A 26,802-nucleotide genomic window follows, 5' to 3' on the forward strand; every position below is an offset into this window, starting at 1 on the left:
CACTGAAGCTGGCGCTGGCCGAGGCGGCCGGGACAAAGCCCCACGGCTGAGGGCAACAGCGCCGGACCCGGGGCACAGAGTTCAGACTGGTCTGGGGAGGGGGCGAGGTGCCCGGCATGGCGGTCTCCTGGCCTCGCGGGCCCACCGCGCTCGGAGGGAGCGGCACCGGGCTGCCCACCAGCCGCCCGCCGGCGCAGACCCCGCCCTGGAGGCGGAGGCAGGCGAGGGGCCGGGAGCGGCTGCGGCCCGCCCCTCGCCGCCGCCCCGCCTCGCGCCGCGCACAGGCCGGGCGCACGAGCTCCGGAGGCGCCGACGGCCCGCGGACGGACGCGCCGACGGACGGACGTGCGCAGCGCCCCACGGTGAGTGCCCTCAGCCCCCCACCCGGGATCCGCGGCCTTCGCGCCGCGCCCTCGCCCGCCGCCGCTCGGTGCCTGGAGCGCTCGGTGCCCCGACGGCTCGGCGCCCCGCGCGCCCGAGTCCCACCGCGGGGAGGTGCCGCTGCGCAGCGCGAGGCCGACGCCTTGCAGGGGAGCGGGCTCCCGGTAAGGTCCCCCCCCATCCGCCAGGTCCCGCCGTCGCCCCCACTCCCAGCCTGTCCCACTGCCCCTTACTGCCCCTCCGGTGCGAGGCCGGGTGTCCCTCGCCCTGCGGGGGAAGACTGGAACCCCAGATCGGGCACACCCTGCCTCACACATCCTGGATCACCCCTACCCCGGCCCCCAGGCGCGCTCCCCGCCGCACGCGGACTCACCCGGGAACCCGCAGAAGTTCTGCACCCTGTGCCCGGCGCACCCGGTCCGCGGGTCTCCCAGCCCCGCGCTCAGCAATCCCCCCTCCCCGACCCAGTCCTCTCTCACACTCACCTCACGCCCCGCCCTCTTGTGCACACTTGCCTCCTACAGGCGTGCCTTGCACACCGGCTTCTCAGACATACGAGCCTCCTGACCCAACAGTTGTGTTTCTGTGAACCGCATGTGCATCTCTAACACGCACTCGCCGTCTGCCACACATGGGGCCGGCCCACATGCATGTCTCACATGTCACACACGTGTCTCACATACTTGGAGTCACAAACGCCCCCCCACCCCTGGCCCCCCCATACCGTGCATTTTGCACACAGTCACACATGTCAATAACTCCATACTCCCAGGCACCGTCCACGCGCCCCACCTCGGTGGGCACAGTCCTCAGGCTACCCTGAGTGGGGTGGGAGTCCCGGGTGGGGAGGCTGCTGGCTGGCCGCTCCCTTGCAGGGGGCCCGGGTGTCCGTGGGGAGCAGAGGGCGAGGCCTCAGTCTGCAGGGTGGCCCTGACTCAGTCAGCCTACCTGCTTCTCATCACCCACCGGGCGTCCCCTCTGGAGCAGGGTGCTTCCTCCTCCTTGGCCGTCGTGGAGTCTTGCCTCACCAGTTTGTGATAGCCAGCCACTTGGATGGGTCCAAAGCTAGCCTTGGTCAACAGGTGTCACCCTGTCCGGCCAGGAAAAGAAAAAAAGATCTGGGTGCTGGTGATCTCCTGGGGCCCCTTGAGTAAGGGAGCCCTGGTGTGTGGGCCTCACCTCCCCCCCAGGCACATGGGGGTGAAGATCCCTGGACAGGGAAGGGAAGGGCCTGTCCCCCTCAGGCTCCCTCAGTGTCCCGCCCCCGCCCCCCCTCCCCTCCCGGGTCCAGAGCTGTGATGGGGGAGGGGCGGGGCAGGCTACATCCGAGTCTGATTCCTCCCGGCGTGGAAATTGTCCAGCCCCGGTTGGGACTGTCCTCCCGGCGTGGAAATTGTCCAGCCCCGGTTGGGACTGTCCTCCCGGCGTGGAAATTGTCCAGCCCCGGTTGGGACGGTCCTCCCGGTGTGGAAATTGTCCAGCCCCGGTTGGGACGGTCCTCCCGGCGTGGAAATTGGCCAGCCCCGGTTGGGACGGTCCTCCCGGCGTGGAAATTGGCCAGCCCCGGTTGGGACGGTCCTCCCGGCGTGGAAATTGGCCAGCCCCGGTTGGGACGGTCCTCCCGGCGTGGAAATTGGCCAGCCCCGGTTGGGACGGTCCTCCCGGCGTGGAAATTGGCCAGCCCCGGTTGGGACGGTCCTCCCGGCGTGGAAATTGGCCAGCCCCGGTTGGGACGGTCCTCCCGGCATGGAAATTGTCCAGCCCCGGTTGGGACTGTCCTCCCGGCGTGGAAATTGGCCAGCCCCGGTTGGGACGGTCCTCCTGGTGTGGAAATTGGCCAGCCCCGGTTGGGACTGTCCTCCCGGCATGGAAATTGGCCAGCCCCGGTTGGGACGGTCCTCCCGGTGTGGAAATTGTCCAGCCCCGGTTGGGACGGTCCTCCCGGCGTGGAAATTGGCCACCTTTGGTTGGGATTGTCCTCCCGGCGTGGAAATTGGCCAGCCTTGGTTGGGGCTGTCCCTGCCCGCTTTGTGTTGGCTCTTACCGTGTTGTTGTTATTTTTAAATTTTTAATTAGCTTCCAGCATTAAAAATCGGCTGGTTTCACAGAAAAGTCCGGATTTCTGTCGTCTCCTGAAGAATCACGAGGTCTGGTGGCTTGAGGTCCACATTTCTGCGAGATGCTAGGACCGCAGCCTGCTGCTTGGCGGGCGGGGCCGGAGCCGGCTTTGGCCACAGTCCCCACCCGGCCAGCGTGCACGCGCTTGGCTTCTGCCCGGCCAGCATAGACCGTTGTTCGTGTTGGCTGAGCCTGCTATGTAGATGGGGCTATTTTGGCTGCACTGCCCACCCGAAGGTGGGCTGGGGAGAGCCGTCTGCCCTGTGGCTGGGGAGGTCTTGAGTGAGCCTCCTCTCTTTCCAGGTGGTGGGCGACAGAGCCGGGAGGGGCATGCCAGGGGGCCTGCGCCAGGGGCACCAGGTGGCAGCGGCAGGTGCTCAGCCCGATTGTGGGAGACCGTGGCCTGGAGGCCCCGTGAGAGGACCTCAGAGCCAAGCCTCAGATGCGGGTTTTCTTCCCGGGTCGTGTCCCCGATCCTGCAGGTCACTTTCCTGCACAGGCCCTGCAGATGGGGAGGGAGCCACTGCCTCCGGCTCCCAGTTCACAAAGGCTCTTCCCGAAAGCCAAGGGTGGAGCTGGGATTTCCACCGGGGTTGCCCTGACCTGAAAGCCCAGCACTTTGCCCCTTTCTCAATGCGTCCCTGAGAGGAAGGGCTTGGTCTCACTGGCCCTGGGCGTGCTCCGCTCTGTGAGCCTGGTCCGTGCCCAACACGCAGCCTCAGCTCCGCAGGCACCAGGACGTGCTGGTGGAGCATCCGAGGAGTGAGGGGAGCCGTGTCCTCTGCAGGGGTCTGAGATGGAGATCTCACAGGGCCGAGGAGTGAGGGGAGCCGTGTCCTCTGCAGGGGTCTGAGGTGGAGATCTCACAGGGCCCAGAGGAGTGAGGGGAGCTGTGTGCTCTGCAGGGGTCTGAGATGGAGATCTCACAGGGCCGAGGAGTGAGGGGAGCCGTGTCCTCTGCAGGGGTCTGAGATGGAGATCTCACAGGGCCGAGGAGTGAGGGGAGCCGTGTCCTCTGCAGGGGTCTGAGATGGAGATCTCACAGGGCCGAGGAGTGAGGGGAGCCGTGTCCTCTGCAGGGGTCTGAGATGGAGATCTCACAGGGCCGAGGAGTGAGGGGAGCTGTGTGCTCTGCAGGGGTCTGAGATGGAGATCTCACAGGGCCGAGGAGTGAGGGGAGCCGTGTCCTCTGCAGGGGTCTGAGATGGAGATCTCACAGGGCCGAGGAGTGAGGGGAGCCGTGTCCTCTGCAGGGGTCTGAGATGGAGATCTCACAGGGCCCAGAGGAGTGAGGGGAGCCGTGTGCTCTGCAGGGGTCTGAGATGGAGATCTCACAGGGCCGAGGAGTGAGGGGAGCCGTGTCCTCTGCAGGGGTCTGAGATGGAGATCTCACAGGGCCGAGGAGTGAGGGGAGCCGTGTCCTCTGCAGGGGTCTGAGATGGAGATCTCACAGGGCCGAGGAGTGAGGGGAGCCGTGTCCTCTGCAGGGGTCTGAGATGGAGATCTCACAGGGCCGAGGAGTGAGGGGAGCCGTGTCCTCTGCAGGGGTCTGAGATGGAGATCTCACAGGGCCCAGAGGAGTGAGGGGAGCCGTGTCCTCTGCAGGGGTCTGAGATGGAGATCTCACAGGGCCCAGAGGAGTGAGGGGAGCTGTGTCCTCTGCAGGGGTCTGAGGTGGAGATCTCACAGGGCCCAGAGGGATGCAGAGTTTCTTTGGAGTTAGTTGTCCTGGAAGCCCGGGGCCGTTTCCTGCTCTCATCTTGATGGCCAAGTTCACTCACTGTGATTCCATGACCCCTGGGGCGAAGACTTCCAAGTCTCTCTCTAATTTTGTGTGTAGGTGTGTGTGTGTATGTGAGAGAGACAGACAGGGACAGACAGGAAGGGAGAGAAATGAGAAACATCAGCTTGTAGTGCGTCTTCTTTAGTTGTTCACTGATTGATTTCTCCTACGTGCCTTGACTGGGAGGCTCCAGCTGAGCCGGTGAACCCTTGCTCAAGCCAGAGACCTTTGGGCTCAAGCCAGCAGCCATGAGGTCATGTCTATAATCCCACGCTCAGGCTGGCGACCCTGGTGTTTCAAACCTGGGTCCTCCGTGTCCCAGGTCGACACTCTTCCCACTGTGCCACCAGCTGGTCAGACCCAAGCCTGTTGATATTCTGCATTACCTTGAGGGCACTGTGGTATGTCCTGTTGGACTACACATTTGATGTTTGCCTTGCACGAGGGGGCTGTGGGTTGTCAGCTCCTTTGAGGCCTCAGTGGACAAGACGCCTTACAAGGTGGGGCTCAGGCAGAGGAGGGAGCCCCCCCCCCCTCCCGGCTGGCTCCATCTCCAATGGGTGGCATTGGGTGGGGCAGCCACGGAGTTATTTAAGTCCTAATTCCCATGACCCTCTGCTCTCTCTTGTTCGCCACCTGCACGTGGCTGAAGTCAGGTAAGCGAAGGTTCTCCTGGAAGTTTGTTCACTGACTGAATGCAGACCGGCTCTCTCAGGCCCACATGGGACTTGGGGATGGTGGCCCTGCCTGGCCTCTTCCTTGTACCTCCCGGGGAGTTCCTTTCCTGCCGGGGAGGGGGGTGCTGGACCTGGCTGTGCAGGGTGGGCGGAGGGGCCCGTCCCTCCCTTTTTGGGGCTTTGGTCTTCACTTCTGTGAAGTCGGTGCTGTCTGCTGGTTTTCCAGCGCCCCTGGTCCTGAAGTGGGGATGGGGCAATGGAGTCCCGGGGCCTGCTGTGCACATGGCCGTTGGGTGTAGCCTTCCTGTCTGGCTTCCCAGAGCCTCTCCCCTCCCTGGCCCTGGGATACCGTCCAGCCTGCGCCAGGGTTCCGGAGCGGAGCTCTGCCAGCCCCGATCTCCTTGAGGGACGTGGGTTAGGACTCCATCAGCCGGGAGCTGCCGTGGAGCTGGGCTCCGGGCTGGGCGGAGCGCGGGAGTCGCACAGACCAGGCGGGTGGGGTGGGCGGGGCTAGGGAGGTGGCGCAGTGGGCGGTGCAGACATTGTCTCTGCTCCCGTGCGGTTTCTGTTCTGGTTGGAGGGGTCAGGCCGGGTGAGCTGGGGAACAAAGAAATGAATTAGGTAGCGTTTCTTACAGGTATAGAGGCTGTGAAGGGGCAGGAAGCCAGCCGGGTAACCGAACCCAGGTGGGCAGGGACGGGCCCTTCGAGGAGAGGATATGTCAGAGCTGAGACCCGGGTGGGGACCTGCGGTGGGACCTGCAGTCAGGGCGGGCACGTGTGAGGGACACAAAGGGAGGGGGCCGGAATGGGCCAGGGCGGCAGAGCCAGGCAGGGGCAGGGACGCTGAAAGCTGCCGGCAGGCGAGGGAGTTGGTGTCTGTTTTAAGACATGCGCCCCTGGCTACGAGACCAGGACCAGGCAGGGAGGGTTGGCCGTCCTTCATCCTATGGAGCTACAGGCAGGTGGCCGAGAGCCAGGGTGACACGGCCGCTGGCATGGCCTCCAGTGGAATATTACGCAGCTGTGAAAAGTGGGGTGTGCTCTCTATGGCAGGATCTTTAGGGCCCATTAAGACAAGAAGACGGGGTGCTGGGTGGTGTGTGAAGCCTGCAGCCTCTTGTGTAACATGAGGACTAGAAGGACACGTTTGCTTGGAGGGACGTAAACAAACTTGGAGGAGACACCAGGAGCAAGATGTGGTGGTCACCTGGGCAGGTGAGGAACACAGGTGCCCAGGTGACGGGACGCTTCCCACTCTGCGTCTTTCCTGTGGTCTGGCGTTTGAGCCATGCGGCTACAGTGTCCGTTAAATTCAGAACAGCTGGGACGCTGGTGGATGACTATGTGTGCGCATTTTTAAGTCGACGTGTGGAAGGCTGTTTTTTAAACCCCCTGCTTTACCGACCTTGCCGGGGGAGCACACTGACTTCTCCCTGGCTTGGTAGACAGAGCTTTCCACTGTGATGACAATGAGGGGGTGACAGAGTCACTTCTCGCAAGGTTTGGCGAACGGACAAAAGAAAGAGCCCATCCTTTCTCCCCTCTTTTCCCGTGGTGGTTGGACCGCCGGCCCTTCCTGCGGTGGGCTCTGTGGCGCTTCCCTTTCTGTCCTGAGCCTGTTTCCACCGTTTGTCCTGGAGCAGAGCACGTTTGCTGGCCAGGAAACTGGGACAGATCCAGAGCCTGGGGGAGCGGGGGCTGGAGCAGGGGACAGTGGGTGCGGGAAGGCCCTGCCTTGGCGTCCTGCAAGGACAGATCCCAGCCTGCCACTGGCTCCTTTGGACCCGTAACTTACCCTCAGAGTTCCCTTTTCTCTCTCTCTTTCTTTTTTTCTTTCTCTTTCTTTCTTTCTTTCTTTCTTTCTTTCTTTTTTAAATTTTATTATTTTTTCTAGTGAGAGGAAAGGAGGCAGAGAGACAGACTCCCGCATGTGCCTGACCGCGATCCACCTGGCATGCCCACCAGGGGTGATGCTCTGCCCATTTGGGGCGTTGCTTTGTTGCAACCGGAGGCATTCTAGCATCTGAGGCAGAGGCCACAGAGCCATCCTCAGTGCCCGGGCCAACTTTGCTCCAATGGAGCCTCGGCTGCAGGAGGGGAAGAGAGAGACAGAGAGGAAGGAGAGGGGGAGGGGTGGAGAAGCAGATGGGCGCTTCTCCTGTGTGCCCTGGCCAGGAATCGAACCTGGGACATCTGTACTCAGAACTGACAATTTATCAACTGAACTACCGGCCAGGGCCTCATCTCATTTTCTGTCACCATATATTTGTCCCCACTTATAAGGCCCCTCCCCTTAATCCCCCTCACCTTGGTAACCACCTTTATCTATGCCCTTGTGTCTCAGTTTTATATCCCATCTCTGTGTGAAATCATACAGTTCTTAGCTTTATTCACTCAGAATAATGTTCTCAAGGTCCATCCATGTCGCCGTAAATGGCCACATGCCATCATTTCTGAGTAGTGTTCCATAGTACAGATGTGCCACATCTTTATCCAGTCCTCTGTCGAGGGCACTTTGGTTGTGTCCATGTCTTGGCCACTGTGAACAAGGCTGTGATGAACATGGGGGGGGGTGCAGTTCTCTCGTCCATGAAACTGTTGCCATAGCTTCCAACCCTGTATCTCAGGGTGTTTGGACCGAGGATACTCAATTCTTTTATGCAGCACATATTTATTGAGCACCTGCCGGGTTCAGGTCTCTGTTTTATTTATTTATTTATTTTAAGAATGTATTGATTTTATAGAGAGAGGAAGGAAGAGAAAGAGACAGAAACATCGATCCGTTCCTGGACGGGGCCTGACTGGGAATCGAACATGCAACCTTTGTGTGTCCGGGTGATGCTCCAACCAGCGGAGCTCTCTGGCCAGGGTTGGTCACTGTGTTGAGTGTGGGGGATAAAGCAGTGACCAGGGCAGTGTCTTCTGCCCCCACAGAGCTTGCTCTCGGAGGGCCGCGCAGAGGGGAGACGGGCGGGTGCTCCCTGTGGTGCCCGGGGCTGTCCGTGCCTGCGAGGAGAGGCATACAGGCTGGTCTGGGCCTGGGAGTAGGGTGCAGGCATGTAGGGCGGGGACCAGAGCAGGCCCTGGGGGCAGTGGGGACCTTCAGGCACAGGTCATACCAGGTGCCAGTGACCGGGAGCCGCTGGAGGACAGAACCCCCGTGAGCGAGGGGGTGGTCAGGGGCTGGGCCGTGGCTGGGGTTTCGGTGTTATTCTTTTATTGTGGGTGTGATGAGGGCCTAATTCCCAGAGAGGTGAGTGAGATTTTAAAGCGTCCCCCACCGCCCCTCCCTGCTGGCTGTGGGGGCAGGGTGGGGCCGGCTGCAGGACCTTATGGGGCAGTGGGACGTGGTGGCGTGGTGGCCTTGCTCCCGAAAGGTGAGTGGCTCTGACCAGCCTTCCCGGGAGCAGCAGGCAAGGCTTGTGCAGCTGGGGTTCCTGGTTAGTGGCTCTCTGGGCATCCGTGCCAGGGACGTGAGAGCCAGGCCTTGGGCTCTCGCACACACAGCACTGGCCATAGCCTCCGGTGTGACCCAGCTCATGGTCCCTCCGGTGGCCATGCTGAGGGCCCCAGGGATGCACACAGATGGTTCTGAAATGCTTTGGTCAGGGCTGTGCTGGAGCAGAGCACAGAGGCTCTGGATGGCGGGGAAGCATTCATCCGAGCCTGGGGGTGGTCAGCAGGGAGAGCTTCCTGGAGGAGGTGTTACTGGCACTGTACTGTGAAAGTAGAGGGGTGAGGGAGACCCAGGGACAGGAGAAAACCTGGCCTCTTTTGTTGATGTGGGTTGGAGGGGGGTGGGAGTGGGGTCCAGGCCTGTCCGCCTCCAGGTCCTGCTCCGGGCGGGCCGCCCCTGGTACCACAGGGTACCACTGGCACGCACACGCCACGGGCTCACATACACCGGGGCCGGTCCCCTCCCAGGGCCCCTGTCGGGTCAAGCCCTGCGTCATTTCACACCATTGTTTCTCGTCACGGCGCTTGGAAAGGCTGCAGGAATGCCTCTGTCTCCTCCTGCAAGGAGGGTGGTGCAGTGGAAGTCCTGCCTTGGAAAAGGCTGTTTCCTTCCTTGAGGGTGGGGAGCTGGCCTTGGCAGGGCGGCTGCATTGTGGGCCAGAGTGACCTCGCCTCCGAGTCACGGTGCTGGGGCGGAAGTGGGGCTGCCCGCCCGCCCGCCCGGGGCTGGGGCCCAGGGGGACACTGGGGTCTCTGCCCGGCCGAGGGGGTGGGGCCGGGGGCCTGGGGCCTGGTGGGGTGGGGGCCTGGGGGCACGGGAGGCCTTGGCCTTCAGGTGGGCCCTGCTGGCTTTAGGCCACCAAACCCCCTCAGTCCTCAGTTTTCTGTTCTGTGAACTGGGGCAGCCTGCTGTCCTCGGTCCCCAGGAACGGCCTGAAGTGTGGGCAGGGGGCTATGGAGTGGGGAGGGGCGAGGGCCCAGCTGGGTGTGTGGGGAGCAAAGGGCACCCTGTGCCTGCCAGCCCGGGTCACATGACCCTGGGCAGTGAGGGTGTCCTTCCCGGCCTCAGCTTCTCCCTCTGGTGAAGGGTGTGCCCACCTCGTAGGGCGGAGTGAGGCCGGAGGGTGTGCGGGAAGCCCCGAGTGGGGCCGGGGCGCGTGTGACGCTCACTCAGTCAGTGTGAGTGGGGCCGGGGCGCGTGTGACGCTCAGTCACTCAGTGTGAGTGGGGCCGGGGCGCGTGTGACGCTCACTCAGTCAGTGTGAGTGGGGCCGGGGTGCGTGTGACGCTCACTCAGTCAGTGTGAGTGGGGCCGGGGCGCGTGTGACGCTCACTCAGTCAGCGTGAGTGGGGCCGGGGCGCGTGTGACGCTCACTCAGTCAGCGTGAGTGGGGCCGGGGCGCGTGTGACGCTCACTCAGTCAGCGTGAGTGGGGCCGGGGCGCGTGTGACGCTCACTCACTCAGTCAGTGTGAGTGGGGCCGGGGCGCGTGTGACGCTCACTCAGTCAGTGTGAGTGGGGCCGGGGTGCGTGTGACGCTCACTCAGTCAGCGTGAGTGGGGCCGGGGCGCGTGTGACGCTCACTCAGTCAGCGTGAGTGGGGCCGGGGCGCGTGTGACGCTCACTCAGTCAGCGTGAGTGGGGCCGGGGCGCGTGTGACGCTCACTCAGTCAGCGTGAGTGGGGCCGGGGCGCGTGTGACGCTCACTCACTCAGTGAGAGTGGGGCCGGGGCGCGTGTGACGCTCACTCACTCAGTGTGAGTGGGGCCGGGGCGCGTGTGACGCTCACTCAGTCAGTGTGAGTGGGGCCGGGGCGCGTGTGACGCTCACTCAGTCAGTGTGAGTGGGGCCGGGGCGCGTGTGACGCTCAGTCACTCAGTCAGTGTGAGTGGGGCCGGGGTGCGTGTGACGCTCACTCAGTCAGTGTGAGTGGGGCCGGGGCGCGTGTGACGCTCACTCACTCAGTGAGAGTGGGGCCGGGGCGCGTGTGACGCTCACTCAGTCAGTGTGAGTGGGGCCGGGGCGTGTGTGACACTCAGTCACTCAGTCAGTGTGAGTGGGGCCGGGGTGCGTGTGACGCTCACTCAGTCAGTGTGAGTGGGGCCGGGGCGCGTGTGACGCTCACTCAGTCAGTGTGAGTGGGGCCGGGGCGCGTGTGACGCTCACTCAGTCAGTGTGAGTGGGGCCGGGGCGCGTGTGACGCTCACTCAGTCAGTGTGAGTGGGGCCGGGGCGCGTGTGACGCTCACTCAGTCAGTGTGAGTGGGGCCGGGGCGCGTGTGACGCTCACTCAGTCAGTGTGAGTGGGGCCGGGGCGCGTGTGACGCTCACTCAGTCAGTGTGAGTGGGGCCGGGGCGCGTGTGACGCTCACTCAGTCAGTGTGAGTGGGGCCGGGGCGCGTGTGACGCTCACTCAGTCAGTGTGAGTGGGGCCGGGGCGCGTGTGACGCTCAGTCACTCAGTCAGTGTGAGTGGGGCCGGGGCGCGTGTGACGCTCACTCACTCAGTCAGTGTGAGTGGGGCCGGGGCGCGTGTGACGCTCAGTCACTCAGTGTGAGTGGGGCCGGGGCGCGTGTGACGCTCACTCAGTCAGTGTGAGTGGGGCCGGGGCGCGTGTGACGCTCACTCAGTCAGTGTGAGTGGGGCCGGGGCGCGTGTGACGCTCACTCAGTCAGTGTGAGTGGGGCCGGGGCGCGTGTGACGCTCACTCAGTCAGTGTGAGTGGGGCCGGGGCGCGTGTGACGCTCGGTCAGTCAGTGTGAGTGGGGCCGGGGCACGTGTGACGCTCAGTCACTCAGTGTGAGTGGGGCCGGGGCGTGTGTGACGCTCACTCAGTCAGTGTGAGTGGGGCCGGGGCGCGTGTGACGCTCAGTCAGTCAGTGTGAGTGGGGCCGGGGCGCGTGTGACGCTCAGTCACTCAGTGTGAGTGGGGCCGGGGCGTGTGTGACGCTCACTCAGTCAGTGTGAGTGGGGCCGGGGTGTGTGTGACGCTCACTCACTCAGTCAGTGTGAGTGGGGCCGGGGCGTGTGTGACGCTCAGTCACTCAGTGTGAGTGGGGCCGGGGCGCGTGTGACGCTCACTCAGTCAGTGTGAGTGGGGCCGGGGCGTGTGTGACGCTCACTCAGTCAGTGTGAGTGGGGCCGGGGCGTGTGTGACGCTCACTCAGTCAGTGTGAGTGGGGCCGGGGCGTGTGTGACGCTCACTCAGTCAGTGTGAGTGGGGCCGGGGTGTGTGTGACACTCAGTCACTCAGTGTGAGTGGGGCCGGGGCGCGTGTGACGCTCAGTCACTCAGTGTGAGTGGGGCCGGGGCGCGTGTGACGCTCACTCAGTCAGTGTGAGTGGGGCCGGGGCGTGTGTGACGCTCACTCAGTCAGTGTGAGTGGGGCCGGGGCGTGTGTGACGCTCACTCAGTCAGTGTGAGTGGGGCCGGGGCGTGTGTGACACTCAGTCACTCAGTGTGAGTGGGGCCGGGGCACGTGTGACGCTCACTCAGTCAGTGTGAGTGGGGCCGGGGCGCGTGTGACGCTCACTCAGTCAGTGTGAGTGGGGCCGGGGCGTGTGTGACGCTCACTCAGTCAGTGTGAGTGGGGCCGGGGCGCGTGTGACGCTCACTCAGTCAGTGTGAGTGGGGCCGGGGCGCGTGTGACGCTCACTCAGTCAGTGTGAGTGGGGCTGGGGCGTGTGTGACGCTCACTCACTCAGTCAGTGTGAGTGGGGCCGGGGCGTGTGTGACGCTCGCTCAGTCACTCAGTGTGAGTGGGGCCGGGGCGTGTGTGACGCTCAGTCACTCAGTGTGAGTGGGGCCGGGGCGCGTGTGACGCTCAGTCACTCAGTGTGAGTGGGGCCGGGGCGCGTGTGACGCTCACTCAGTCAGTGTGAGTGGGGCCGGGGCGTGTGTGACGCTCACTCAGTCAGTGTGAGTGGGGCCGGGGCGCGTGTGACGCTCACTCAGTCAGTGTGAGTGGGGCCGGGGCGCGTGTGACGCTCACTCAGTCAGTGTGAGTGGGGCTGGGGCGTGTGTGACGCTCACTCACTCAGTCAGTGTGAGTGGGGCTGGGGCGTGTGTGACGCTCACTCACTCAGTCAGTGTGAGTGGGGCCGGGGCGTGTGTGACGCTCGCTCAGTCACTCAGTGTGAGTGGGGCCGGGGCGCGTGTGACGCTCACTCAGTCAGTGTGAGTGGGGCCGGGGCGTGTGTGACGCTCACTCAGTCAGTGTGAGTGGGGCCGGGGCGCGTGTGACGCTCACTCAGTCAGTGTGAGTGGGGCCGGGGCGCGTGTGACGCTCACTCAGTCAGTGTGAGTGGGGCTGGGGCGTGTGTGACGCTCACTCACTCAGTCAGTGTGAGTGGGGCTGGGGCGTGTGTGACGCTCACTCACTCAGTCAGCGTGAGTGGGGCTGGGGCGCGTGTGACACTCACACACGTCAGCCGGTTCTCCGAGCCCCTGGCTGACCTCTCCCCTGCACTTCTCCGTGTTGTGGTCGATGAGATGCTGGACCTGCATCAGGGCCGGCCCTGGGCGCGTGGTGGGGACACCTCGGCTCTTGTATTTTGTTTAAATAATTCTTTTCTGTGTAAATGACAACTGATGTATGTTATGTTACGTTAGTTTCACGTCTACAACGCAGTGACCAGACATCCCCGTGTCGGTTACGAAGTGGTCACCCCGGCAAGACCAGTGCCCAGCCGGCAACCTACGTATGGTCACAACATTGCTGGCTCTGTCCCCGTGCCGGACTGTGCGTCCCTGTGACTGTTCCCTAACCACCAGTCGGTACTTCTTAAGCCCCTCACCCTTCCTCACCCCACACCCACCATCTGGCAGCCCTCGAACTGCTCTCTGTCATCTGCGAGCCTGTTTCTGTTCTGCTTGTCCGTTTATTTTGTTTGTCGGATTCCACATACAAGTGGAATCACATGGTGTTTGTGTTTCTCTGGCTTGTTTGACTCAGCAGAATGCCCTCTAGACCTAAGCATGTTGTTGCAGACGGCACAATTTCTTTTTTAAAGAAATTCCCCCCTTGATTTGAGAGAGGGGTGGGGAAGGGAGGGAGTGAAAGAGAGAAAGTAGCAACTCGTTCTATTTAGTTCCGTGTAGTTGTGTAGTCATTGGTTGCTTCTGCTGTGAGCCCTGACTGGGGGATAGAGCCTGTGACCTTGGCACGCTGGGAAGACGCTCTGTCCACCGAGCCACCCAGCCAGGGCCTCATTTTTTTTTTTTTTTTTAATGACTGAGTCATATTCCACTGTGTGTATGCACCACATCTTCACACTCGTCTACTGATGGACACTTAGGCTGCTTCTGTGTCTGGCTGCTGTAAGTAATACTCCAATGAATCGGACAGACTAGTTCTTTCTTTTTTTGGTTTTGTTTTTTCAAATCATTTGTTTTTCAATTATAGTCGACATGCAATATTGTATCCACTTCGGGTGTACACCCAGTGACTAGACATTATGTAACTTACATAGTAAGTGATAGTTGGGATAAGCCTCCTATCCATCCCACACCATACATAGTTACTGAAATATTACTGACTGCTTCCCTGTGCTGGACCGCACGTCCCTGTGACGGTTCCGGAACCACCAACCTGCTCTTCTCAGTCCCTTCACCTTCTCACCGCCCCCCCCCCCCCAGCGCTCTTCCCATCGGGCAGCTGTCAAAACGCTCTCTCTCTGTGAGTCCCTTTCTGTTCTGCATGTTCATTTGTTTTTTAGATTCGGTTGTGGGTAGATAGATTCCTTGCCATTTTATTGTTCACATTTTTTATCTTTATTGTTTCTTCTTTTTCTTAAAGCAGACCCTTGGACACTTCACAGAACACTGGTTTGGTGGTGATGAACACTTTTTTCTGTCGGGGAAGCTCATTGTCTGCCCTTTGATTCTGAGTGGTAGCCGTCTGGGTGGCATAAGCTTGGTGGTAGGTCCTTGCTTTTCAGCACTTGGACTATTTCTGGCCGCTCCTTCTGGCCTAAAGTGCATCTATTGACAAATCAGCGGAGTGGGATTTGTTAATAATTCCCTCGTAGGGAATTAACTGCTCTTGTCTTTTAAGATTCTCTCTCCGTCATCATAGCCTTTGGTATTTTAATGAGGACGTGTCCTGGTTGGGCCTCTTGGGTTCCTCTTGTTTGGGACTCTGTGCTTCCTGGACTTGCGTGTCTATTCCTTTTACCAGGTTAGGGAAGTGTTCTGTCATTGTTATTATATATTTTCTGTGTTTTTCCTTTTTTTAAATTTAAATTTATTTTATGGGGGAGACATTAGGTAACATAATTTTGTAGGTTTCAGGTGCCCAGTTCTACAACACACCTCTGTGCACTGTATTGTGTGTTCACTCCCTTCCCCAAGGTCTGTGATTGTTTGTTCAGACAGGCTTTCAGTTCTTGTTTCTTCTGCAGCACCCTCACGATGCGGGGGCTGGTGCGTCCGGGGCACCCCCACGATGCGGGGGCTGGTGTGTCTGGGGCGCCCCCACGATGCGGGGGCTGGTGCGTCCGGGGCACCCCCACGATGCGGGGGCTGGTGTGTCTGGGGCGCCCCCACGATGCGGGGGCTGGTGCGTCCGGGGCACCCCCACGATGCGGGGGCTGGTGTGTCTGGGGCGCCCCCACGATGCGGGGGCTGGTGTGTCTGGGGCGCCCCCACGATGCGGGGGCTGGTGTGTCTGGGGCGCCCCCACGATGCGGGGGCTGGTGTGTCTGGGGCGCCCCCACGATGCGGGGGCTGGTGCGCCTGCAGTTGTCTCGGAAGCGCCGGGCACCAGATCGATGGTTTGGACTTTTTTTTCTTTTTACTGTGTGGTTGGGGTTTTTGCTTCCTTATATTCCAAACTGCTGATCTGATACTCGGCTTGATGTACTTTACTGGTAATTCACTGTAAGGTATTATTATTATTATTATTATTATTATTATTGTTTTTGTTTTTTTTTTTTGAGAGAGAGGGACAGACAGGAAGGGAGAGAGATGAGAAACATCAACTGGTCCTTATAGCACTTCAGTTGTTCATTGATTGCTTCTCAGATGTGCCTCAACCAGGGGGCTCCAGCCGCACCAGTGACCCCTTGCTCAAGCCAGCGACCTTGGGCTTCAAGCCAGTGACCATGGGGCCATGTCTAGATCTCATGCTAAAGCCGGCAACCCCACACTCAAGCTGGATGAGTCCGTGCTCAAGCCAGTGACCTCAGGGTTTCGAATCTGGGTCCTCTGCATCCCAGTCGGACACTCGATCCATTGCACCACCACTTGGTCAGGCTCCCTTTAAATTATTCATTTTAACTACTGTATCCTTTATTTCTGACTGGTTCATTTTTATAGTTCCTATGTCCTTTTTTATGCTTACTATTTCTTTGTTGAAGTTCTCACTGAGTTCCTCCAGCATCCTTATACCCAGTGTTTTAAACTCTGCATCTGGTAGTTTGCTTGTCTCCACTTTGTTTAGTTATTTTTCTGGATATTTCTCCTGTTCTTTCGTTTGGGACGTATTTCTTTGTCTCTGCATTCTGGCTGCTTCTCTGTGTTTGTTCTCTGTGTGGGGCCACTTAGCAAGAGGTATGGGGTACACAGAGGCCAGATGCTGCTTGTTTGAGAGATTTCAGGAAAGTCTGAAGCAGGAGCCAAGCCAGGCCATTTGTATGGAAAAGTCACTGGTAACGGCTTGGGTGGGCCAGCAGGTTGGGTGGGGAGGGGTCTCAGGGTCCAGCTGGGTGAGGTGAACAGTGAGAGCCAGGATGATGGGGACTCAGGTGTGGTGTCCACCTGCTGGCTCTGAGGGAAGGGAGGTGTCTCAGTGAAGGAACAGTGACCTCTGCCAGCACTTTTTTCTGGGAGAATGCGAACCTTCCCCCCCACCTGCCTGTGAGGTCTTGCTCTGATGTCCGACAGTCCAGTTCCTCCCCGTGTGCCCCTGGTGCCCTTTAAGCTGCTGCCCCAGCGCCGGAGCCCAGAGGGAGGGAGTCTGAGGAAGTCTGTGCATGGGACCCTGGCAACCTCTGACTCCCTCAGTCACAGTCTCTGCCAGAAGTTATTGGGGCTTCTCTTCCTGGTGCTGGGGGGCTGGTGTGGGGCCAGGAACCCTCACTTCTCGGGGGGGGACCTCTGCAGCTGAGATAGGTCTCCCGGTTTTTATCTGCCACACGTGGGGGTGGGACCAGCCTGCTCCTCATCGCCGCCCCTCCTGTCAGTTTCCACGTGATTTCTGTAACTCCCTAGCGGTAGGACTTCCCTTCAGTCCCATCTCCGCGGTTCTGCATGGCGGCTGCTGTGTCCTTTAGCTGTCGTTTTCAAGAGGTTGTGGGGGGAGATGAGTGCCGTGTTGACCTGCGCCCCACCCTGACCAGAGTGGGACAGACCAGTTCTTGTCAAGCCTGCCAGAGACTTTTCTCCCTCAGCCTGGGTTCCCCCATCTGGGCCCTGTATTTCCAGCTGGGTGATTGGCTACTAGGTGAGCTTTTCATGATCCAGAAAATTCTGTCCTTCAAGTCTCCTCACATGAAAATACAGCATTAAAACATTCCTGGTCGAGAATGCTGGGGACCCTGGGGACACCTCCCCAGCGCCCCGTGAGTCGGTGGCCTCCTCGGAGGACAGAGAGACAGGGAGGGACGAGCAGGAGGGTACCCACTGGAGAACGCACTGGGCAGGCAGAGGGGGGACTGTGTGGTCCGGCCAGCTCAGGACACAGTGGGCCTGATACACACCGGTCCCTCTGAGGCACACCACCTGTGCCCCCCCTCTCCTCTGCCCCTCCTGCCTCTCTCTCTCTCTCCATCCCTCCCCCCTCTCCCTCCCTCTCTCTCTCCATCCCACCCCCCTCTCTCCCTGCCTCTCTCTCCATTCCCTCCCCCACTTCCCCCCCCCCTCTCTTTGTCTCTCTCTCTCCGTCTCTAGACCTCTGCTCATCACTTCGTCAGCTTCCCTGGTCCTCACGGCAGTTGGTCCTGGCGTCTCCGTGTTTGTTGTCTGCTCCCCTGCGTGTCCTCAGAGCAGATTCGTTCTGCCGCCCCGTCTGACCCTGGGCACCCAGGATCCCTGTCCGTGGTGGTCTTGACTGCAGGGCTGGCAGAGGCTGGTCCTGTGGGGGCCCCGGTGTCCCCTCTTGGGGAAGAATCCACTAGGTGTCGGCTTCCTCTTCCATGATCAGGGGACGATGAGCATAGCCCATCTCTCGTCCTGCGTCCCAGGCCTCCGCACGGCACGGGGTCGGCTTTTCAGAGTGCCTCCCCGGCCTCACTCACCGGTGTTTTAGAAGGAGACCGTCTGTCAGGGCTGTGGACAGAACCCGCAGTCAGCGGTCCCCGCGAGAACAACGGGCGTGGACAGAACCCGCAGTCAGCGGTCCCCGCGAGAACAACGGGCGTGGACAGAACCCGCAGTCAGCGGTCCCCGCGAGAACAACGGGCGTGGACAGAACCCGCAGTCAGCGGTCCCCGCGAGAACAACGGGCGTGGACAGAACCCGCAGTCAGCGGTCCCCGCGAGAACAACGGGCGTGGACAGAACCCGCAGTCAGCGGTCCCCGCGAGAACAACGGGCGCTCTGGAGTGGGACCAAGTCCTCACCGCCCCATGTCCCCGCCCGAGCCCGGAGCCGGGCGGCCCGCCCTACCTCTGCGGAAGAGGAAGGTTGGCAACTGACGGGGGGCGGGGGGTGTTCAGGACGCGGAGAGCTTTCTGTGACTGCGACTGGCCAGGAGAGGGGTGTGTGTGTGTGTGTGGGGTCCTTCCTCACCACAGGGCCCTACCCTGAGGCCTGACCTCCCCGTGTGTGGTCACCTCTAGCCCCACGGGGAAAGACCCGTCTGGCTGGTCATCACACGTGCGTGGTCACCTCTAGCCCCACGGGGAAAGGCCCGTCTGGCTGGTCGTCACACGTGCGTGGTCACCTCTAGCCCCACGGGGAAAGGCCCGTCTGGCTGGTCATCACACGTGCGTGGTCACCTCTAGCCCCACGGGGAAAGGCCCGTCTGGCTGGTCGTCACACGTGCGTGGTCACCTCTAGCCCCACGGGGAAAGACCCGTCTGGCTGGTCATCACACGTGCGTGGTCACCTCTAGCCCCACGGGGAAAGGCCCGTCTGGCTGGTCGTCACACGTGCGTGGTCACCTCTAGCCCCACGGGGAAAGGCCCGTCTGGCTGGTCATCACACGTGCGTGGTCACCTCTAGCCCCACGGGGAAAGGCCCGTCTGGCTGGTCGTCACACGTGCGTGGTCACCTCTAGCCCCACGGGGAAAGGCCCGTCTGGCTGGTCATCACACGTGCGTGGTCACCTCTAGCCCCACGGGGAAAGGCCCGTCTGGCTGGTCGTCACACGTGCGTGGTCACCTCTAGCCCCACGGGGAAAGACCCGTCTGGCTGGTCATCACACGTGCGTGGTCACCTCTAGCCCCACGGGGAAAGGCCCGTCTGGCTGGTCGTCACACGTGCGTGGTCACCTCTAGCCCCACGGGGAAAGGCCCGTCTGGCTGGTCATCACACGTGCGTGGTCACCTCTAGCCCCACGGGGAAAGGCCCGTCTGGCTGGTCGTCACACGTGCGTGGTCACCTCTAGCCCCACAGGGAAAGGCCCGTCTGGCTGGTCGTCACACGTGCGTGGTCACCTCTAGCCCCACGGGGAAAGGCCCGTCTGGCTGGTCGTCACACGTGCGTGGTCACCTCTAGCCCCACGGGGAAAGGCCCGTCTGGCTGGTCGTCACACGTGCGTGGTCACCTCTAGCCCCACGGGGAAAGGCCCGTCTGGCTGGTCATCACACGTGCGTGGTCACCTCTAGCCCCACGGGGAAAGGCCCGTCTGGCTGGTCATTCCACGCCTCACACCCTCTCTGGACCCTCCTGCTTTCTGGGTCCTCCCTGGCGTGTTTCCTACGGGCGGCAGCCTCTCCGGCCAGGATGTCCCCTCCCTGACTCCTGGGTCGTGGCTGGTGCTTGTTCTCCTGGGGGGCTCGGGCTGCTCCTGGGCCCCCATCTCTGCACTGTGGGTGCTGGCCGGGCGGAGCTGTGGGGCGTGGAAGCAGCAGAGTCTGGGGTGCCCTGCAGCCTGGGGTCGGTGCCGCGGGGCGCAGGCTGGCTGGGCGCGTCGGACTGGGGCTCCAGCTCGGAAGGAGAGGGAGGTGGGGGCTGGACGACGTGAGGAGCACGTGTCCTGTGAACTGGGCATTGCTGAGCCCAGGTGAGCGGAGGTCATGAGTATTACTCTCCGTGGGTGGTACCCATGGGCCCCGCCATAATGCCGGTGGCTGTGGGTCCTGGTGTGAGGGAGGTTAGCTCCAGTCTGCTTGCTGCACCCCTCCCTCCCCACCTGTGTTCTGAGCCGTGTACCCGATCTGACACCTTCATGAGCGAAGAAACTCATTTAACGGACGGCTGGTGCCACCGGAGAAACACCGGTGTACGTGCTGCTTGTCCCCTTCAGCCGGATAAGCAGTGACCAGCAGTGAATCTTGACGGGCGCTTTATTCGGATGGCTGGCGATCTGAGAGGATGGGGGTTCAGTACCCCAAAACCATCTCAACACCTCCTCTCAGCCGACCTTTCCTACAGGGGAAAACGGGTGGGTGAAGGGTTTGGAATTCAGGGAGAGGTTAACTGGATAAAAGTTGCCATTCAGGGGTTCTTCTAGCGTTTCTTCGTCTGCTGACCAGCACTTCTTTATCTGCGTCCTTGTCAGTGGGCTTTGTGTCCTCGTAACATCAGGCTCAGCTAGCATCCTGTCTGTGGAGCTCCTGGGCCTGGGGCACAGAGGTGGGTGGCCTGCAGCCTCATCAAGTCACCTGGGCCCACTCCTGCGTCCAGCTCCTGGGGCCAAGCCTTTGACCTGCATTGATCGATAACTCTGTTGATGATCACGGAGAGCTACTCTGACTAAAGCTGAGTTCCTGTCTGGAGCTGTCCCGTCACTGGGAATGGAAAGGTTGTGGTGACATCAGCTGCCTGTCCCTGACGTGTCCGGAGGTGCCTGCCCCAGGTCCACCCCGGGAACGGCGTGGCTTCCCGTGCGTGGGGTGGGGGGGGGAGTGGCCGTCTCTCAGCAGGTGGCATGCAGCCCGTCCAGGACCTGGGCCCCACGCCTCCGTGAGTTGCCCCCTCACCCTCCACCCCCGTGTTGTTGGGAACGGCTGTGGGACCTCTGACCCCAGGGTCGCTGGAGCCAGAGCCTCGCATCCCTGTGGGACCTCTGACCCCGGAGTCGCTGGAGCCAGAGTCTCCCATCCCTGTGGGACCTCTGACCCCGGGGTCGCTGGAGCCAGAGCCTCCCATCCCTGTGGGACCTCTGACCCCGGGGTCGCTGGAGCCAGAGCCTCCCATCCCTGTGGGACCTCTGACCCCGGGGTCGCTGGAGCCAGAGCCTCCCATCCCTGTGGGACCTCTGACCCCGGGGTCGCTGGAGCCAGAGCCTCCCATCCCTGTGGGACCTCTGACCCCGGGGTCGCTGGAACCAGAGCCTCCCATCCCTGTGGGACCTCTGACCCCGGGGTCGCTGGAACCAGAGCCTCCCATCCCTGTGGGACCTCTGACCCCGGGGTCGCTGGAACCAGAGCCTCCCATCCCTGTGGGACCTCTGACCCTGGGGTCGCTGGAGCCAGAGCCTCCCATCCCTGTGGGACCTCTGACCCCGGGGTCGCTGGAGCCAGAGCCTCCCATCCCTGTGGGACCTCTGACCCCGGGGTCGCTGGAGCCAGAGCCTCCCATCCCTGTGGGACCTCTGACCCCGGGGTCGCTGGAGCCAGAGCCTCCCTTCCCTGTCTTCCTCTGTCTGCACCTTTTTTCTGGTCGGTTCGCTGAAAATGACTGAGGTGTGCCCACCCTCCCACCTGGAGGCGCCCTGGCTCTGAGCTGCCACCAGCTGTGGTCTGTGTTTCCCAGGTCTGGGGCAGAGTCCTGGAGAGCAGCTCTGATTGGCCCAGCATGACACTCTCCCTGGGCTAACGGGCTGTGGCCAGGGCCAGGGTCGCCAGGTCCTGATGCCCACGTGGCGCCATTCTCTGAGCACGCCGGCCCAAGCGGTGTCCACCGGGGGGACCAAGTGCAGTGACATCAGAGACTCAGACGTTCTTGGAGTCTCGTCAGCAGCAGGTAACTCAGGGAGACGCTGCCCTTGTGTTCTTGTCATCGTCGTGTTATTTCAGATGCAGGCGATGGGAAGGACAGCTGAACACATGGGTCCTGGGATTAAAATACCCAGGGACTGTCTTCAGGTCTGGCTGTATTCAGGGGCTCTGCCGTCAGACAGGGACCAGCTTCAGGTCTGGCTGTATCCAGGGGCTCTGCCGTCAGGCAGGGACCGGCTTCAGGTCTGGCTGTATCCAGGGGCTCTGCCGTGAGGCAGGGACCAGCTTCAGGTCTGGCTGTATCCAGGGGCTCTGCCGTGAGGCAGGGACCAGCTTCAGGTCTGGCTGTATCCAGGGGCTCGGCCGTCAGACAAGGACTGGCTTCAGGTCTGGCTGTATCCAGGGGCTCTGCCGTGAGGCAGGGACCAGCTTCAGGTCTGGCTGTATCCAGGGGCTCTGCCGTGAGGCAGGGACCAGCTTCAGGTCTGGCTGTATCCAGGGGCTCTGCCGTCAGGCAGGGACCGGCCTCAGGTCTGGCTGTATCCAGGGGCTCTGCCGTGAGGCAGGGACCAGCTTCAGGTCTGGCTGTATCCAGGGGCTCTGACACGAGGCAGGGACCAGCTTCAGGTCTGGCTGTATCCAGGGGCTCGGCCGTCAGGCAGGGACCAGCTTCAGGTCTGGCTGTATCCAGGGGCTCGGCCGTCAGACAGGGACCGGCCTCAGGTCTGGCTGTATCCAGGGGCTCTGCCGTCAGGCAGGGACCGGCCTCAGGTCTGGCTGTATCCAGGGGCTCAGCCGTCAGACAGGGACCGGCTTCAGGTCTGGCTGTATCCAGGGGCTCTGCCGTCAGGCAGGGACCGGCTTCAGGTCTGGCTGTATCCAGGGGCTCTGCCGTCAGGCAGGGACCGGCTTCAGGTCTGGCTGTATCCAGGGGCTCGGCCGTCAGGCAGGGACCGGCTTCAGGTCTGGCTGTATCCAGGGGCTCGGCCGTCAGGCAGGGACCGGCTTCAGGTCTGGCTGTATCCAGGGGCTCGGCCGTCAGGCAGGGACCGGCTTCAGGTCTGGCTGTATCCAGGGGCTCTGCCGTGAGGCAGGGACCGGCTTCAGGTCTGGCTGTATCCAGGGGCTCTGCCGTGAGGCAGGGACCAGCTTCAGGTCTGGCTGTATCCAGGGGCTCGGCCGTCAGACAAGGACCGGCTTCAGGTCTGGCTGTATCCAGGGGCTCTGCCGTGAGGCAGGGACCAGCTTCAGGTCTGGCTGTATCCAGGGGCTCTGCCGTGAGGCAGGGACCAGCTTCAGGTCTGGCTGTATCCAGGGGCTCTGACACGAGGCAGGGACCAGCTTCAGGTCTGGCTGTATCCAGGGGCTCAGCCGTCAGGCTGGGACCAGCTTCAGGTCTGGCTGTATCCAGGGGCTCTGCCGTCAGGCAGGGACCGGCCTCAGGTCTGGCTGTATCCAGGGGCTCTGCCGTCAGGCAGGGACCGGCCTCAGGTCTGGCTGTATCCAGGGGCTCTGCCGTCAGGCAGGGACCGGCCTCTGGTCTGGCTGTATCCAGGGGCTCTGCCGTCAGGCAGGGACCGGCCTCAGGTCTGGCTGTATCCAGGGGCTCTGCCGTCAGGCAGGGACCGGCCTCAGGTCTGGCTGTATCCAGGGGCTCTGCCGTCAGGCAGGGACCGGCCTCAGGTCTGGCTGTATCCAGGGGCTCGGCCGTCAGGCAGGGACCGGCCTCAGGTCTGGCTGTATCCAGGGGCTCTGCCGTCAGGCAGGGACCGGCCTCAGGTCTGGCTGTATCCAGGGGCTCGGCCGTCAGGCAGGGACCGGCTTCAGGTCTGGCTGTATCCAGGGGCTCGGCCGTCAGGCAGGGACCGGCTTCAGGTCTGGCTGTATCCAGGGGCTCTGCTGTCAGGCAGGGACCGGCTTCAGGTCTGGCTGTATCCAGGGGCTCTGTTGTCAGGCAGGGACCGGCCTCAGGTCTGGCTGTATCCAGGGGCTCGGCCGTCAGGCAGGGACCGGCCTCAGGTCTGGCTGTATCCAGGGGCTCGGCCGTCAGGCAGGGACCGGCCTCAGGTCTGGCTGTATCCAGGGGCTCGGCCGTCAGGCAGGGACCGGCCTCAGGTCTGGCTGTATCCAGGGGCTCGGCCGTCAGGCAGGGACCGGCCTCAGGTCTGGCTGTATCCAGGGGCTCGGCCGTCAGGCAGGGACCGGCCTCAGGTCTGGCTGTATCCAGGGGCTCTGCCGTCAGGCAGGGACCGGCCTCAGGTCTGGCTGTATCCAGGGGCTCGGCCGTCAGGCAGGGACCGGCCTCAGGTCTGGCTGTATCCAGGGGCTCGGCCGTCAGGCAGGGACCGGCCTCAGGTCTGGCTGTATCCAGGGGCTCGGCCGTCAGGCAGGGACCGGCCTCAGGTCTGGCTGTATCCAGGGGCTCGGCCGTCAGGCAGGGACCGGCCTCAGGTCTGGCTGTATCCAGGGGCTCTGTTGTCAGGCAGGGACCGGCTTCAGGTCTGGCTGTATCCAGGGGCTCTGCTGTCAGGCAGGGGCCGGCTTCAGGTCTGGCTGTATCCAGGGGCTCTGTTGTCAGGCAGGGGCCGGCTTCAGGTCTGGCTGTATCCAGGGGCTCTGCCGTGAGGCAAGGACTGGCTTCAGGTCTGGCTGTATCCAGGGGCTCTGACACGAGGCAGGGACCAGCTTCAGGTCTGGCTGTATCCAGGGGCTCGGCCGTCAGGCAGGGACCGGCTTCAGGTCTGGCTGTATCCAGGGGCTCTGTCTTCAGACAGGGACCGGCTTCAGGTCTGGCTGTATCCAGGGGCTCTGTCTTCAGACAGGGACCGGCTTCAGGTCTGGCTGTATCCAGGGGCTCTGCTGTGAATCAGGCAGGGAGCTCAGCGGCCCATAGCTCACACCTTTGAGCTCAGGAGCTCAGTCTGGGCTGGGGTGACAGGGTTGTATGACTGTCACCCCAGCTCTAGCCAGTCACTGTGGGTGGCACAGGAGGCCTCTCTGGCTGTCCAGCTGTCCAAGGCCTGAGGGAGAGAGAGGGTGGCTCACAGAGGAAGATTGGGTTTCTCTTACTGGAAGTGGGCAGAGATGCCCACAGCCCCTCTGCCGTGCCCAAGTGAATGTCCACAGCCCCTCTGCCGTGTCCAGGTGAATGCCCACAGCCCCTCTGCCGTGCCCAGGTGAATGCCCACAGCCCCTCTGCCGTGCCCAGGTGAATGCCCACAGCCCCTCTGCCGTGCCCAGGTGAATGCCCACAGCCCCTCTGCCGTGCCCAGGTGGATGCCCACAGCCCCTCTGCCGTGCCCAGGTGGATGCCCACAGCCCCTCTGCCGTGCCCAGGTGAATGCCCACAGCCCCTCTGCCGTGCCCAGGTGAATGCCCACAGCCCCTCTGCCGTGCCCAGGTGAATGCCTTCTGCCTGCCTTTTCCCGTCCCTCTCTCGCCAGTTGAAAGAGAAGGTGGGGATGTCCTAGTACGAGCACCAGCAGCTCTTTGCCAGCTGGGTGGGCCTTGCTGGACGAGGGGTTGGAGCGGTGCAGTAAGGGCTGCAGGGTCCTGACCTCCGGCCCAGCCACATCTGCCCGGCGTGGTGAGGAGACGTGAGCAGAATCAGCCATTCCTGAGGGTTTGCTCCAACCTCTTGTTTTTCCCTCCTCTCTGCACCCTGAAGGTTTGGGAACTCTGTGTACTAAGCTGGGCACGATCAGAAAAGGCAGCGTGGGCTCTGAGGGAAGGTTTCCACAAGAGGGCGTTTCGGGCTGGGCCTTGAGGGATGCGCAGGAGTTTGCTGAGGGGCAGGAAGGTGTGCCTGGCGTACCCAGGAGCCGGGGAGCAGTTAGAACAGTCGGGCCAGGTGTTCTCTTTTCTGTTGACCTTGCGCGGCCTGTGAGTTGCCATGCCTGGTCCTAGGGTCTTCACATCATGTGCTTGGCATCCTTCCAGGGTTGCCCACAGCTGCTGTGCCGGAGGCCCTGCACAGACCCAAGTGTGGCTGGAACTCCAGGGGTCCCGGCTCTGAGCCGTCCAGCAGCCCAACGGGAGAGCGGGGTTAAAATCAGACCCTTGACCTCAGGGAGTCCGAGCTTGATCCCGCTTGCTGTACACGTCCGCTCTGGCTGTGGTGTCTGGCAGCCTCGGGGGCCTGACAGTGGTGGCACAGCCCAGGCCAGACCCCGCCCCCCCGGTTCCCACACACCAGCTCCCTCCTGGCAGCCTGAGAAATTCCTCTGTGTCAGGACCGTGCAGATGGCTGGGCACCGGCCCGGCATGGCCCCAGAGGCACGCTGCCCCCACCTCCTCCACGCGCCTCCTGCCAGATGCGGGGGGTGGGGGGCGGGGGGTGGGGGGCGGGGGGTGGGGGGCGGGGGGCGGGCGGAGGGAGCGCATCCGCGGAGACCGCCCGGCCTGCAGTCTCCGGCATCTGTTTCGGTTCTGCGGTTCTGTCTCCCTGTGTGTCCTCAGCGTCCCTTCGCCCATCCCTGCTCCAGCCCGCTGCCTCCTGCCTGGCGTCCCAGGCCTGCGAGGCTGAGGAGGACACTGAGAGAAGGCCTGAGGGGCGACGTGCACTGTGCTGGTGCCCCTGCGAGGCTCCCAGGGGACCCCAGGCAAACGTCCTCCATCGGGGAGGGCCCTTCTGGGATGAGTGTGGGTGGCTCTCAGACGGAGACCTCATTCCGGGTCTGTGTCAGCCCAGAGCCGGCCCGCACAGAGTCATTGATGAATCCACCTGTCGTCACCCTTCCATCAAGAGCGTCCGGAGTGGCCACGCGGGCCAGCCCCTGGGAGGGGGCAGCAGGGGAGCAGGGTCCCTGTGGGAAGAGTCTCCGTCCAGTTGGGGAGAGCAGCAGGCAGACACGGGGTGCACGCTGTCGGCCCCCCGAGTGGAGCCACCAGCCCCCGCCCCCGGGACCCTCGAGGGGCGGTGTCACTGCAATGCAGCCGACAGTGTGCCGGCGCTGGGCACACCGGAGCCCCCGTACAGCGACGCTGGCGGGTCCCTCCGCGCTGAGTCCGACGGCCGAGGTGGACGTGCGGGGCGTGGGGTGGACTCAGATGGGAGCTGTGAATGCACTGGGAGCAGCGATGTGTCCGGAGGGCAGGAAGCAGTCGTGGAAGGACCGGGAAGGCCGTGTGGTCCAGGCGGGGAGAGTGTATGGTCAGGGGCCTCGGGGGGCGGTGACCCACCCGCTGGGGATGGAGAAGGGACGGGGACCCGCTAGGCCCACATTGTGTGTGTGCACGCACGTACCAGACACACACCGCCTGTGCAGACTCACACATGCTTGCACATGCTTAAACACACCTCCCTTTCAGACACCCAGTCACATACGCACTCGTAGAGTTC

At 62.4% G+C, this 26,802-nt stretch overlaps 2 protein-coding genes across 4 annotated transcripts in view; one reads left to right on the plus strand and one right to left on the minus strand.

Annotated features, from left to right (window-relative positions):
- The first annotated feature begins 270 nt into the window (after positions 1 to 270).
- The window catches only part of FBLN2 (fibulin 2), a 97,030-nt gene continuing 70,498 nt past the window's right edge, over positions 271 to 26,802 (plus strand). For all 3 annotated transcript variants that reach the window (XM_066241083.1, XM_066241085.1, XM_066241084.1), the window contains exon 1: positions 271 to 362. The gene's annotated coding sequence lies outside the window, so the exon portion shown is untranslated. The remainder of the gene's footprint in view (positions 363 to 26,802) is intronic.
- Positions 21,583 to 25,355, minus strand: LOC136312193 (proline-rich protein 36-like). The gene is made up of 3 exons (XM_066241710.1): positions 25,148 to 25,355; positions 24,935 to 25,035; positions 21,583 to 24,273 (listed from the first exon to the last, which is right to left on the minus strand). Exons 1-3 carry the CDS (start codon positions 25,353 to 25,355, stop codon positions 21,583 to 21,585), a joined length of 3,000 nt encoding a protein of 999 aa, XP_066097807.1.

The sequence above is a fragment of the Saccopteryx bilineata genome, chromosome 8 (genome assembly GCF_036850765.1).
Source record: "Saccopteryx bilineata isolate mSacBil1 chromosome 8, mSacBil1_pri_phased_curated, whole genome shotgun sequence".
Taxonomy (NCBI): Eukaryota; Metazoa; Chordata; class Mammalia; order Chiroptera; family Emballonuridae; genus Saccopteryx; species Saccopteryx bilineata.